General features: G+C 37.0%; 1 protein-coding gene and 2 long non-coding RNA genes across 4 annotated transcripts; 1 reads left to right on the top strand and 2 right to left on the bottom strand.

The window, feature by feature from the left end:
* Positions 1-4,610: 4,610 nt before the first annotated feature.
* LOC121268873 lies at positions 4,611-5,699 on the bottom strand. Its single transcript, XR_005941272.1, has 2 exons — positions 5,134-5,699; positions 4,611-4,905 (listed from the first exon to the last, which is right to left on the bottom strand). It is a non-coding gene; the product is annotated as an uncharacterized LOC121268873 (long non-coding RNA).
* A 2,155-nt stretch (positions 5,700-7,854) lies between these two features.
* LOC121268910 lies at positions 7,855-9,733 on the top strand. 2 transcript variants are annotated; one of them, XR_005941281.1, is made up of 3 exons: positions 7,855-7,965; positions 8,265-8,545; positions 9,608-9,733. It is a non-coding gene; the product is annotated as an uncharacterized LOC121268910 (long non-coding RNA). The 2 variants fall into 2 exon arrangements; XR_005941280.1 differs by having other exon boundaries at positions 9,545-9,733.
* A 572-nt stretch (positions 9,734-10,305) lies between these two features.
* On the bottom strand, positions 10,306-13,093 carry LOC121236093 (probable L-type lectin-domain containing receptor kinase S.7). The gene is given in 2 exon segments (XM_041132587.1): positions 10,306-12,480; positions 12,483-13,093. Coding segments are annotated over 2 exon segments (2,058 nt in total). The 5' UTR covers positions 12,787-13,093; the 3' UTR covers positions 10,306-10,726.
* Between the last annotated feature and the right edge of the window lie 394 nt (positions 13,094-13,487).

The raw sequence follows: 13,487 nt of genomic DNA, 5'->3' as shown, positions 1-13,487 counted from the left end.
TGTCTCTTATATATAGGGGAAGAGGAAGAGAAAGAGGAGAAATGGAACAGAGATATTCGGGGAAATGAAATATCCAATAAATAGTTTTAAATAATCTCTTTAATTTTTAAAACTTTAAAATATAAATGATAAATCAATATACCTGTTCCATAATTAAAGAAAAATTCTTTTCGTCACTATTTATCATTTCATATATCACATTTTATAAAAAATACTTTCATATTTTATAAAAAATATCTTCACATTTTATAAAAAAATTATAAATATATAGATTAAAACGTAAGAATAAATAGTAACTAATGCATAATAAATCACATAAACTCTACATTTTGAACTCCCTTTATTGAGGAACCTCTTTTGCCTTTTTAGACTTTATTTATTGATGATAAAGTATGAATAGTATGTATTATATATATATATATATATATTTTTTTTTTTTTTAAAAAAAAAACTTCTTAATGGCACTCTTATGATGGTTCATTGATCCCATGTTAAAATATTAAGAATTTAAAAGTAAGGTTTTTAATTCTCTATTGTTTTTCCAACCACTCATATCGCTATAAATATTGGCAACGCAAAATATTATTATATGAAAAAAATTTATAGGCAGTATCTACCAATTCCATATAAATCTAATGGTATTTATCGATCATGTAATCCAACGTGTCAAGATCTGTCGCTTGTTTAATGTAACATTACCGTCGGAACCAGGGCCATGTCTGCATGCATGCATGCCAGCCATGCATACAGGAAAGGTATATATACTCTGGAGATTGCATTGGTAGAAATGAACTGGCATATGGGAATTAATATGCCTGGACTTGTCTTAGCGATGAAGGGTTTGGGAGGGAGGACATGCATGCATGAATTAATGCAGGATGGAATTATTTTTGGACCAACATTTCAAGGCATTTTTTTTTCCTTACTTCTTAAATGATATGTTTATTATCAATTAATTAACAGTGGCTGTACGTCCATAACTATATAAGATATATAGAGTGCTAGACATGAGGAGACAATATATATCTATATATATATATATATACACGCAAATATATTATAATATAATATAATATAATATAATATATAGAACCTTTTCAACCAGGTTACATGTTTATTGTTATTCTAGGAAAACAGATTCCTTTAAATAAAGAAGCCAGCTTTCCTCCTCATCGTAGTGAAGGAAAAAAAGGTAATAGAAAAAAGAAGCAATTCACGCAGATTATTCTTTTCTTTGTGCCCAATTCATAAAGCTCGACTTTATCAAATAGGTATCAAATCGTATTAATAGATTGTGTTCGTGTCGTGTGTCGTCTGAGTTTACATTTCCTTTGTAATAAAAATTTGAGTGGGACTAATATGTAGTACTGGACTCGTGAATTGGAGCCCAAAAAAAAAGCCCCGCCCAGGGTTGGATTTGGAGCTATATATATTAATTATTAATATGGTTGTTAAAATGAAAATGGTGATTAGTATCGGTAATTAGATGTAAAATGAGAGCTGAAAGTAAATCATCATCATGTGACAATAGATTATAGAATTAGTTTCTACTAGAATTGAGTAAATAATAAAGCCCTCTTGCTTAACTCTCATTCATGAACTACTGTCCAAATCCATGTCTCAAAGATTATAAAATACAAGCAACTTGTTGTGAATTTTTTTTTTAATTCCTGAAAACAGAAAAACAGAAAAAAAAAAAAGAAAAAAAAAAGAGGAAAAATGGCACACCAACTTAATTGTACGTTGTGATTTCTACATATAGGCCGCCGGAAATGCAACTCATGATGTTCCGATCCATACATGATTTGCTTTGTAAATTATATATAAATCATGATCCTATTGTTAATGTTGCTTGATCTGAAGTACCCCCGAGTCTGATTTTTGGTGAGCAGTATCAAGAATGAAGAAAATATATTTCTTGTATTAACTCAACTTGGGAAAAACATCACGTGTCTATTTATGTAGAAAAAGAATGAGCGTGAAAGAGTAAAATTAAAATAAAATATCTATTCTCTAATAGGTCCCCTCAAGTTGGAGCATGAATGTCAAGGAGGCTCAACTTGGACAACATATCCAAAAACAAAGGATAGCCAAGGGGCTTGGTAAAGCAATCAGCAAGTTGAGATTTTGAAGAAACATGAAAGGTACGAATGCAGCCAGCTTGGATTTTGTCACAAACAAAATGACAATCGATCTCTATATACTTAGTACATTCGTGAAAAATTGGGTTGGAGGAAATGTGAATAGAAGTTTTACCATCACAATATAGGGAAGCAGGAGTAGATAAGTGAATTTGCAAATCATGTAGTAAGGCAGTAATCCAAACCAATTCACAAATAGTTGTCACTACGGCACGGTACTTTGCTTCACCTGAGGATCAGAAGACTATGGTTTGCTTCTTGGACTTCCAGGATACAAGAGAGGTTCTAATAAACACACAAAAACTAGTTATAGAACGTATTGTATCATTACATCCAGCCCAATCAGAATCTGTGAAAGCATTCAAATGGATGGATGAGGTAGAAGGAAAAAAGTCCCTAACCTGGAGAGGACTTTAGGTGCTGTAAGACCCGATTTGCAGCATGAAGATGAGGTTATCGAGGGAGTGCATAAACTAGCTAAGTGTATGAACAACAAAAGTAGTGTATGGCCTAGTTATTGTAAGATATAATAAACAATCCACAAGTCTTCTATAAACTGTAAAATCATCAAGAATGGCACCATCAGACCGAGACAACTTAATATTTTGTTCCATTGGAGTCTTGACTGGTTTACAACCCAAGTAACCACAATGAGATAATAATTCTAAAGAATATTTTCTTTGTGAAAGAGAAATACCTTTGTTGGTGCGGGCAACCTCAAGCCCTAGAAAATATTTCAAAAATTCAAGATCTTTCAGCTTAAACTTCTGATCAAGAAACACTTCAAAAGTATTCACATCCTCTATATCATTGCTTGCAATTAAGATATCATCAACATAGATCAATAAAGCAATGAAAGATGAGCCTTGAGATCGAGCAAAGAGAGAATAATCAGCTTTAGATTGTATAAAGTCTTATTCAACAATTGTAGATGAAAATTTAGTAAACCACTATCGTGAGACATGTTTTAATCCATAAAAGAATTTATTGAGCTGACACACTCTAGAATCTGCTTTATCACCAAAACTAGGAGGTAAGGATATATAAACCTCCTCTGTCAATTCACCATGCAAAAAGGCATCGTTGACATCTAATTGAATTAGATGCCAACCTTTGATGGCTGCAATGGCCAACAAACACTTCATTGTAACCATCTTGGCAACAGGTGAAAAAGTGTCAAAATAGTCAATACCTTCTTATTGCGTAAAGACCTTAGCTACCAATCAGGTCTTGTACCTTTCGATAGTGCCATCAGATCTATATTTGATCTTATAAACTCATTTGCAGCCAATTGAATTTTTACCATGTGGAAATGTAGCCAAGGTCCAAGTATTATTGGTTTCTAAAGCTGAAATTTCATATGCCATAACAGTTCTCTAATGAGAAAATTTTACTGCTTGGTTATAAGACTTGGGTACAAAATTTGAAGAATAGCTAAGGCATATGATTTGTGAGAGGGAGATAATTGAAAATAAAAGAGAAAAGAAGAGATATGATATGATTTACCTGATTCAGAACCAATATAATGAACTGAGGATGAAAAAGGGAAAGCATTAGAAGAAGTCAAATGACAAAGGTAATCTTGCAAATAATCAAGTGGTTTGTGTACTCTAGAAGATCTTCGACATGAAGTAGGTGGGAGTGAGACATTTTGAATAGGAGGTGGAATGGTAGAATGTGAAGAAATGGAATCAGAATAATTAGTAATAGGCTGAGGAAGAACAATTGGTGCAATGGAATGAGCTGAAACACTATCAATGTTATGAGACATTGATTGAAATGGAAAAATTTGTTCATGAAAAGTAACATCACGAGAAACAAAAATAGAATGATTGTCAAGGTCATAGAGTTTCCTTAGAAGCAAGAGGATAAGCAAGGAATATACAACGACGGGCAACAAATTTGGATCTGTTATGTGCTAGAGTAGAGACATAACAAAGAGAATCAAAAACTTTCAAATGAGTATAGGAAGGGAATTTTCCGAAGAGTAGTTCATTATAAGGACTTTTATTGGAGAGAATAGGAGAGGGAGTTTCGTTTATGAAGTAAACTGCAGTGAGCACACAATCACTCTAGAAAATCAATGGAATGTTGGATTGAAAAATGAGAGCATGAGCAACATTAAGAATATGTTTGTGCTTTCTTTTTACAACCGAGTTTTGTTGGGGGTGGTTACACAGGACAATTGATGAATGATTCTTTTATTGGAAAAGAAATGATTAATAGCAAATTCACTTCCATGATCAGTACACATGATTTTTATTTTGGAAGTAAATTGAGTTCCAACCATAGCAATAAATACTTGTAATACACTCCGAACATCATATTTGAATTTAAGTAAATAAATCCAAGTGGTTCGAGAATAGTTATCTATTATGGTTAAAAGAAACGAAAATCTTCTATAAATGGAGGAGAAAAAGTCCCCCATATATCACAATGAACAAGTTCAAAAGGAATAGAGGAATGAGGTACATTAATGGGAAAATGTAATATCCTGTGTTTAGCAAGGGAACAAACAACACAATGTTCTTAAACATTGTTAGAAACAAATGAAGCAAATTGAGGTAAAAGTTTCATGCAAGAAAAGGAGGGATGACCCAACCTTTTGTGCCAAGTATCAAGAGCATTATTAGTGCAAGTACCAGAAACAGCAGATACAAAAAACAAATCTCTAGAGTGAAGACCATGGTCTGGTTGATGTTTGCAGCAAGTATAAACCTTCTTTAGCATGTCCTTTCCCAATCGTCCTCTAATTTGCGAGGTCCTGAATGAAGCAAGCATCATGAAGAAATATGAGACAACAAGTTGAAGTAGTCAGCTTGCTTACAGACAAAAGATTGGAGGAGAAAGACGTAACACATAGTACATCATGTAAAACAAGAGTGGGCGAAAGAGATATGGGGACAAGCTAAGGCTCCATTGGGAAATTTGACAAACATATTGTGAACAGGATAAAAAGAACTAAATAAAGAACATGTGGAGAGATATTTACCTTATAAATGTTCAATAGAAGATGAGGAAGTTACGTTGGCTGCTTGGATGTAGACTAAGAGGATTCTGAACTAAGGAGGGCTAGTAATTGTTGGCATTGTGACTAGGATATTGGAAAACTGTAAGTGGATTCAGTGGAAGTAACTTGATTGGCAGAAGGTGAAGCAACCGAGGACCTTGCTTTGGAGCAATATCTAGGTGGATATCCATGAATTTTGAAGCACTTCTCAACAGTATGCCCTTGTATTCCACAGTGGGAGCAAACATGCCTCTTTTTCCGTGTAAAATTCTTTTGTCCAGTAGAAGACTTAAGATAAAGCAGCAGACTGAAGATAAAGCAACAGACTAAATGGAAGGAAGCAAAACAGAACCAATCTCACGCTATCTCTCTTCTTTAAGAACAAGGGAAAAAATCATGTTAATTGGGGAAGAGGTTCAAGAAGTAAAATCTGACCTCGAATGTGCAAATAGGAATCATTGAGCCCCATCGGAAAACGCATGACATATTCTTGTTACTGTAAATCAAGCAATGAACGCAATCCTCCACATGAACAAGCAGGTAGAGGCTTGTAAAGTAACTCATCCCATAACCTTTTCATTTGGGTTAAATATGCACTGGCAGAGAGATCATCTTGTGTAAGAGAGGCAATTGCCTTCTGAAGCTGAAAAATACGAGGATCGTTGGCTTGAGAAAATCTCTCTTTGAGATTAAACCACATTTTTTTGCATAATCAATGTAGATAACACTTGCTGCAATTTCTTTGAAAAGAGAATTTAAGATCCAAGAAAGGACCATATTGTTGCATATGGTCCAAGAATGAAACAGAGGGGAAGAAATCGAAGGCTTTGAGATGGAACCATCGACAAAGCCGATCTTGTTCTTCGCAGTTAAAGCCATCAACATGGAACGACGCCAAGTGTGTATAATAATTATCACCGGTGAAAATTGAGTACTGACCAGTAAAGTACCTGGACTGTCACTATGATGAAGATAGTAAGGACTTGATGCATCCTCGTGAGGAAGATGAGGATCAGAAGAAAAAGAAGATGAAGCCATGGTTAGCGCGCAGAGAAGAAAACTACTGATCATACCATATCAAGAATGAAGAAAATATTTTTCTTGTATTATCTGAACTTAGGAAAAATATCACGTGTCTATTTATATACAACGAAAGAATGAGCGGGAAAAAGCAAAATTAAAATAAAATATCTAATCTCTAAGCATATATATACAGGCAGGGAGGTGCATGGTTGTCCGGCGGCCAGGTTCATAGATCAAAGAATGACTGAATATAATATAATTGTTTCGTGCATCCATTCTCATCACGATCGAGCTAGCTCAGCAGACAAGTACTTACCCTAACCATGAGGCTGCATGCATGCTGCAGCTAGAATAGCTCCTCCTCACCAGTACTCATCACTGTCGCTTATCTCAAAGACTGGATCTCCAACCATAGAAGCTAGATCAGAATATGAGTTCTAAACTCTTCCATCTCTGAAACCGCATATATGAGTTCCTGAGATTAGATCGATGTACAAGGGAAGAGTTCATATATAGGGTTTTACTTTTGCAGGAACCACTGAACTCATCCTGATCAAATGAGTAAATATATAGGGTAAACTGCACGATGTGGTTTCTTTTGCTTATATATCTGTGGTTCTGCATGCATGAAGTAAGTAGTAACTGAGAAGCTTCACGCCTCGAACAGAAAATTACTAAAAAAAAAAAAAAAAAAACTTGCATGCAGCATGCGTGTGACAAACCAATGAGCTGCGTGAACAAGATCGTGTTTGACTATTTATTTCATATGAAAAAATTAATTAATTAATTAAGGTACTCATGAAGACTAGTACTACTCATTTTTGCTTCGGCCACAAGCACCAAAGTAAAGTCTTCTCTCCAAAGTAAAACCCCACTGCTTTTCACAATCAATGGATTTCTGCGGATTTGTTTAATTTCTGAAACACTTATAATATATGTAACGAGAAATTATATTTATTTGAAGTTATTTTTAAAAAAAATGATAAATATAAAATCGACATGAAAAAAATTAAATTTTTAATAATAAATTTTTAATTTTTTTTAAAAAAAAATGCTAATGAACAATCCACCACTGTATTTAATATAGTGGTATATAAAATGGTGGGAGTTTACTAAGATGCGAGAAATGTACCATGTCCTCTCATCATTAATTATCCGGGATCTCTTCTCTTTAAAGTTCAAACAACGTGTTAGATGGATATGATTAAAGATTTTAATTGATATTTATATATCATAATTTTACTCTTTAATTAATTAGTTTATTTTACGTTTCAACGCTTGATCAGCATGCGACAGATTCGACTCAAATATTTCCATTTTTCACGACGGGACACTCAAGAGTGGGCCCAGTCCAAGTCTCTAATCGGCATGTCTTCCACGTGTCACAATCTACGTTCCCAAAACAGACTCTTTCTTGGGTCTACCTGCTATAGCCGGTTACCCCCCCAACATAGATTGATTCAGTGACGTCGCTTACTAAAAACGAAAACAAATCCTTAAAAAACCTAAAAAGACATATTGGTCAAATAAATGCACACTACAGAAACTGCTAAATAATAAATAAAACAATGTAGAAATTATTAAAGAGGACCACTTTTACTCTCTCTAGCCGGTCAAGTCCGTGCATCGTTGGCTATAGCCGGTTGGCCATATCTCTCTATAAGAGGAGCGCCTAGCTATTGTACATGGTGGTGGAGCTTTAAACTTCTACGTCTCTCTCTCTCTCCCTTCCAGCTTATCTTCTTCTAATGATCATCGTGTTCATGGTATTTGTTTCTTCCAGCCAAAAAGGTTAGGAAAATCCTCTTTATTTTTTTTACTTTTCTCATGTTTCAGTCTTAATTTCTAGGTTCATCAATACAGACAATTTCTAATCAAGTCCTCCTAATTTGTATGGATCGATGTTTATGATCAATGGAAATATACATGCTTTTTTACTCGGTTAATTCATATCGATCATCGTGATATAGTCTGGTCATGATCCATCCGTAATGCATATGTATATATATATACATATATTTAGTGTACAGAAGCATGCATGCTGCATGATGACTCATATGATCTGATCATACTGAATCATTTTTTTCAAGGTTTTCCAATATTTCAGTGATTGTTTGATGAAAGAAGAATGCATACATGCCATGCCAAGGGCATTGAAAGTGGATGGTGGAAATGAATGCATGGGATGATAGATAATGATCATGTTGACAGAAGAGAGAGAGCACAACCCACCATTGGCTAAAGAGAGTCTTTGTCTTTGCTGGGAGTGTGCTTTCTCTTCTTCTGTCAACAACGTTACACGACAGTACTGTAATTAATTATGTCTGTCGTGAGATCACCAGCACCGTGTGGATCCTGTTTGTCCTTACAGGTCAGATCATACTTTCGTAATCAAAATGCTATTTTATTGTTGCGAACCTTTGATTTGATGTAACAGTGTTTTGAAGATCTTTCTCTTCATGGACCAAAGGAAATGCTAATTAATATTCTTATCAAGAGAAAGGAAATGATCAAGACTTGAAAGATCAGGGAGGATGATCCTAAGCGATAACTTAAAATCTTTAGGAACTAATTTTCGTTTTGTGTTAATGGGTGAATGTTAACGACAATAATGGGGCAGATCTAGATCTTTACTTTAGGTAAAAATCTACTAGGATATCAGTCTTAAAGGGACATGCATGTACATGACCTTCTATAACTACAAAATGTCAGTTCCTGGCCGATTCCCCTAGGAACCGGAAAGGCCGTTCTTTGTATTTCCATAATATTTTTCATTTGCTGACAAGAAAACCCTTCCATGGGGCACTTTTGTTGAAGAAATTAGCCATTTTAGAATTTTACAAATTAAGTGAGGCACGGATCATCAGCTTATTTCCGTTGGTAGCAGCTAGCTAGGGAGGATACTGTACGTCTGTCACCACAAAGGCGTACAAGAAAACACCAGCCCACCAGTACCAAATCACAAGATCATGACAATAACTCATGAGATATTTGATCTGTATAATCGTTTTAGATGAAATCATCGTTGTCTTGAGTACAAATTGCTAACGAATAAAGGGTTTTACAGATCATGAAAATTCTAGAGGAAAATATGATATTGTAATACATACAAAGGCTTTTTAGTATAGACTTGTTACGCATTAATATCCCTGCTGGCCCGACATGCTTCACTCCATTCTTTACAAATTTTTGCTCATCTGAATTTAATTAATTTGCTGTTGTGATAGATTCTTCTAAACTGGGCTGTACGCTTCAGATCATGTTAAGAAAATGGTACATATATCCTGTGCTACTTGTTTCGATTTTGTTGTTCTTTAATAATGTTGAACCAAAGGTTCATAGGCTGAACTGTTACTTTTGTATTTGGAAGTATGATAATCAATTTGGAGAGATCATTTTCCCATGTAGCTTGTGATAAGGGTCTTCTTATCAGGCTTGTGATAGATTCCGAGCCATGCAATTATTTGAAGTCCCAACAACTTGTTGTGGCCATACATAACTGTGGTGAAATGCAACGTGCCAGTGAACAAAGATCCCAGGTGGCTGTACAATTCCAAAATCACAAATGAAAGCATGAAATGGAAGTCAGATCAAACTGAGGCGGGATACTTTATATATACAGCAAAACAATGAACATCCCAAACTCAAACTGTGGGTGTTCTGATTGCAGATCTTTCTGGTGTGTCTTTGCCTTGTCCGGAGGTTTTCTCCATCCAGAAAGATATGAGAAGAATACTTCAGAGTCATGAATTGGAGTTTACGTGAGTTTTCTGATACACATTCTGTAATTAGTTCATATGCTGATGTAAATTCTTAAGCTCTATCGAATAATCCATTCAAGCCATCACGAACCTCTGGTATCAAAACGGGAGTGCAAGCACCTTATACTAGATGTCAGATGCGAGTTTAGTGGTCATACCACCATATTAAACCACCTCATTCCATTTCCAGTACAAAGATAAGGCTTGGTATTCAAAACAAATACCACCCCTGCAGTCCTAAACTCCCCTAAAAAGGGATGGGTTTGCTGCAATGGATGGAGACAACTCCAAACTCAATATTCAGTGTTCTGTGAATAATCAAAGAATCCGAACCTTAGGAGCAAAAAAGATGAGCTTAAATCAAAGCATACATCTTATTTGGAAGTTCATGCGCTAATCCTAATACTCTCAATTCATGACCTAAGCTACAAACAGATCATAATTAAGTGCTTTGCAATGGAGCTCAATTACTAGAGAAAACGGAAGCAGCATCGCTTTTAACTTCATATATGGGCATTACTGCGGTGGTAATATGTTCTTAAAGAGTCCAAAGCCGCAAAGATGAGTTGTGGCAAAGAACCAATACATTTTTTAAGACATTTAAGAAAGTTTCTTATGCCAGTGGATACAGCAGAGACCAGATAGTTCAATGGAATTGTTTTGAACTCACGCCAGTGAAACTACAGCCTCTATTTTCTGAACTAGAGAATTGATAACACTACAATAGAACTAAAAGAATGAAAGAATCGAGCAATCAATAAGCTCTGCACAAGAAAACATGAATTGATCCTTCAGTCTATTTTAATCTCACAAAAAGAGGTGTGGGTCTCGCACTCTTCTTCACCTTCTGAAACAATGTCATCCAGGCTCAAAGGCAAGCAGTAAGAGAAAGTGATACTCGGCTTCATCTTTGGCACAGCTAGTAGCTCCGCCTCATTATTAAGGATCTGTAGGACTCTCCTCATTGAAGGCCTCTTTGCGCTATCCGGGTTTGCACAGCTCAAACCAACCAGTAACAGCTTCTTCATCTCTTCCTCCTCAAACTCCCCATTCAACCTTGTGTCAGCTGCTTCAATTATCCTTCCTTCTGCTTGCAATCCCCAAACCCAATCAACCAAATTCACCATTTTGAGACTTTCTGGTTCTCTCTCAATTGGCCTTCTCCCACACGCCACTTCAAGTATAACCACACCGTAGCTGAAAACATCTGTCTTGTCAGTTGCTTTCCCATACTGAAGATACTCAGGTGCAAGGTAGCCCATCGTTCCAGCAGTAAGAGTCGAGACAGGGCTCTTGTCATGGTCCATGAGTTTTGCCAATCCAAAATCACCCAGCCTCGCGTTAAAGCTCCCATCCAGCAACACATTCCCTGTCTTTATGTCTCTGTGAATGACTTTCTGTTCACATTCTTGATGCAAATATGTCAGAACAGAAGCCAACCCGACCGCAATGTTAAGCCTATGCGACCAATCCAACAAAGTGCCTTGCCCAGATTCTTGGTACAGCACCTTATCGAGGCTCCCATTGGGCATGAAGTCATAAACAAGCAGCAACTCACCCTCAGCAACACACCAACCTTGGAGCTGAACCAAATTCTTGTGCCTCAAACCAGCAATAATAGACAGTTCTGAGAGAAATTCAGTCTTCCCTTCGTGGGAGTGTTTCGATCTTTTTACTGCGGCCGTCGTTCCCACTTTAGACGAGGTGATAATGGCTTTGTAAACCGTCCCAAACGCACCGTGGCCTATTATCCTGCTGGAATGAAACCCCTTCGTGGCTGACTTTAGCTCCTTGTAAGTAAATTCTCTTGGCCCTGTAAGCAGCTCCGCTTTGAAGCTCATCTGCTTCCGTATGCCTCTCAATTTCCTAAGAGAAACGAAACCGAAAACCGCAAGAACTACGAAGAAGAAGGCCGGACCAGCGATCCCAAAACCAAAACCAATCCTACTGTGATGTTTACCACTGGAACTCGATACGGGAATGGGTGGGTTGACCGTCACCGAGGTATCAGATACATTGTGGGGACGTGACCTTGGCCTCGCCGGAACAAAACCGGAAGTAGTAAACCTCCAAGCCTCAATCAAATGACGCTCGGTACTCCCCTCGGTCGAAGCCGAAAATCCCACATACATGACCTCCTTGAGATAATCAGAAAGGTCAATATCAACACTCAGCACCGGCTTCTTGGGCTTAAAGCTCGAATAACTTAAAGAAACATTAAGCTTTCCTCTATCATTCGCGTAATCAATCCACACTGTGATCGAATTGCCACTCTTGAGATCAATCCCCTGCAAGAGTAGATCCCCGGTCTTGATAGAATTAAGGCTTTCGATGTCCAACCCGACATGGTTATCGTTCGGGTCGTTGAAGTGCGTGTCAAGGCGGGTATCGAGTTCGATTGCCACGAACTTGTTCTTGGTCAACTGGGACGAATTAACGAGGCCCAAATATCCTCCTGGGCTCCCAAGAGTCTGGTTATCCGGCGAGAGAAAGAACGCTAAGCCGTCCCCATAGGAGCTGGGATTGACATTAAGAATGGAGAAGAGAAACTAGTGGAGAAAGAGGCAGTGACATTGGATTCGGGATCGAAGAAGGTGATGGGTTCGTTGTAGATGACAGTGCCGGCACCGGAAGAGGGCACGCCGAGCTCTCGGGTGAGCCCGACGACGCCATTTCGGAGGTAGGAGTCACCAAGGAGAGTGAAGTTGCGGAGCGTGAAAGAAAGGAAATCAAGATTGACGTCGTTGGCTGAGGCCAAAGAAGGGTCAGAGAAGGCGAAGTGAACAGCAAGAAGAAATATTGTCAAGAAAACAAGAAGCTTTCTTGGAGGCATGGGTGCGGAATAATACATGAATAACGTCGAAGAAAATTGGAGAGGAAGGAAATGGGTATGTTTGCACAGAGAGAGAGAGAGAGAGAGAGAGGGAGGGAGGGAGACGATTATGGATCATGATGGTCCATGGATGGATCAAAGAGGCGCGTTGGTCGGTTTGGAGAGGGAACGTTGATGGTTGTAGTAGGGATTGTAACGGTCATCAGGACCTAAAGTGGAGTTTAGTAGGAGCGAGACGACACCCGTTTGTGGGTGGGCTGATGGGGGAGTACAGAGTCAAAGATTGCGGCTCATTGATTACAGATGAATGTAGACTGTACCGACGATGTAAAGCTTTGAGCATTATGGTATTATTTTTTTTTTACTGTATTATGGTATTAACTATTAACTACAGCTTGAAGATTTTTTTATTATTAATTTATAGTACAAATATATATATATATATATTTTTACAACGTTAAAAGAGATAGATATAGTACTACTCATCATATTCAACATTGGATTCTATATTGTCTACGAATAATTCACAGGATGTTTCTATCTTTATGAAAATTATAAGAAAAATAAATAGATAAGAAATTATAGAGCAACTCTGATGATTCCATTCGCATAGACAATGTCTTTAGATGTTTTTTTTTTTTTTTTTTTTTGCTAATGAATGAATCTATGTTTCCATTAGCCCACCATTGATCCTACCTACACTAACTGCTCAACTCCTG

This window comes from Juglans microcarpa x Juglans regia, chromosome 6D (genome assembly GCF_004785595.1).
Source record: "Juglans microcarpa x Juglans regia isolate MS1-56 chromosome 6D, Jm3101_v1.0, whole genome shotgun sequence".
NCBI classification, from domain to species: Eukaryota; Viridiplantae; Streptophyta; class Magnoliopsida; order Fagales; family Juglandaceae; genus Juglans; species Juglans microcarpa x Juglans regia.
The sequence above is the reverse complement of the archived record's forward strand: the minus strand, read 5'-3'. Positions and strand labels throughout refer to the sequence as shown.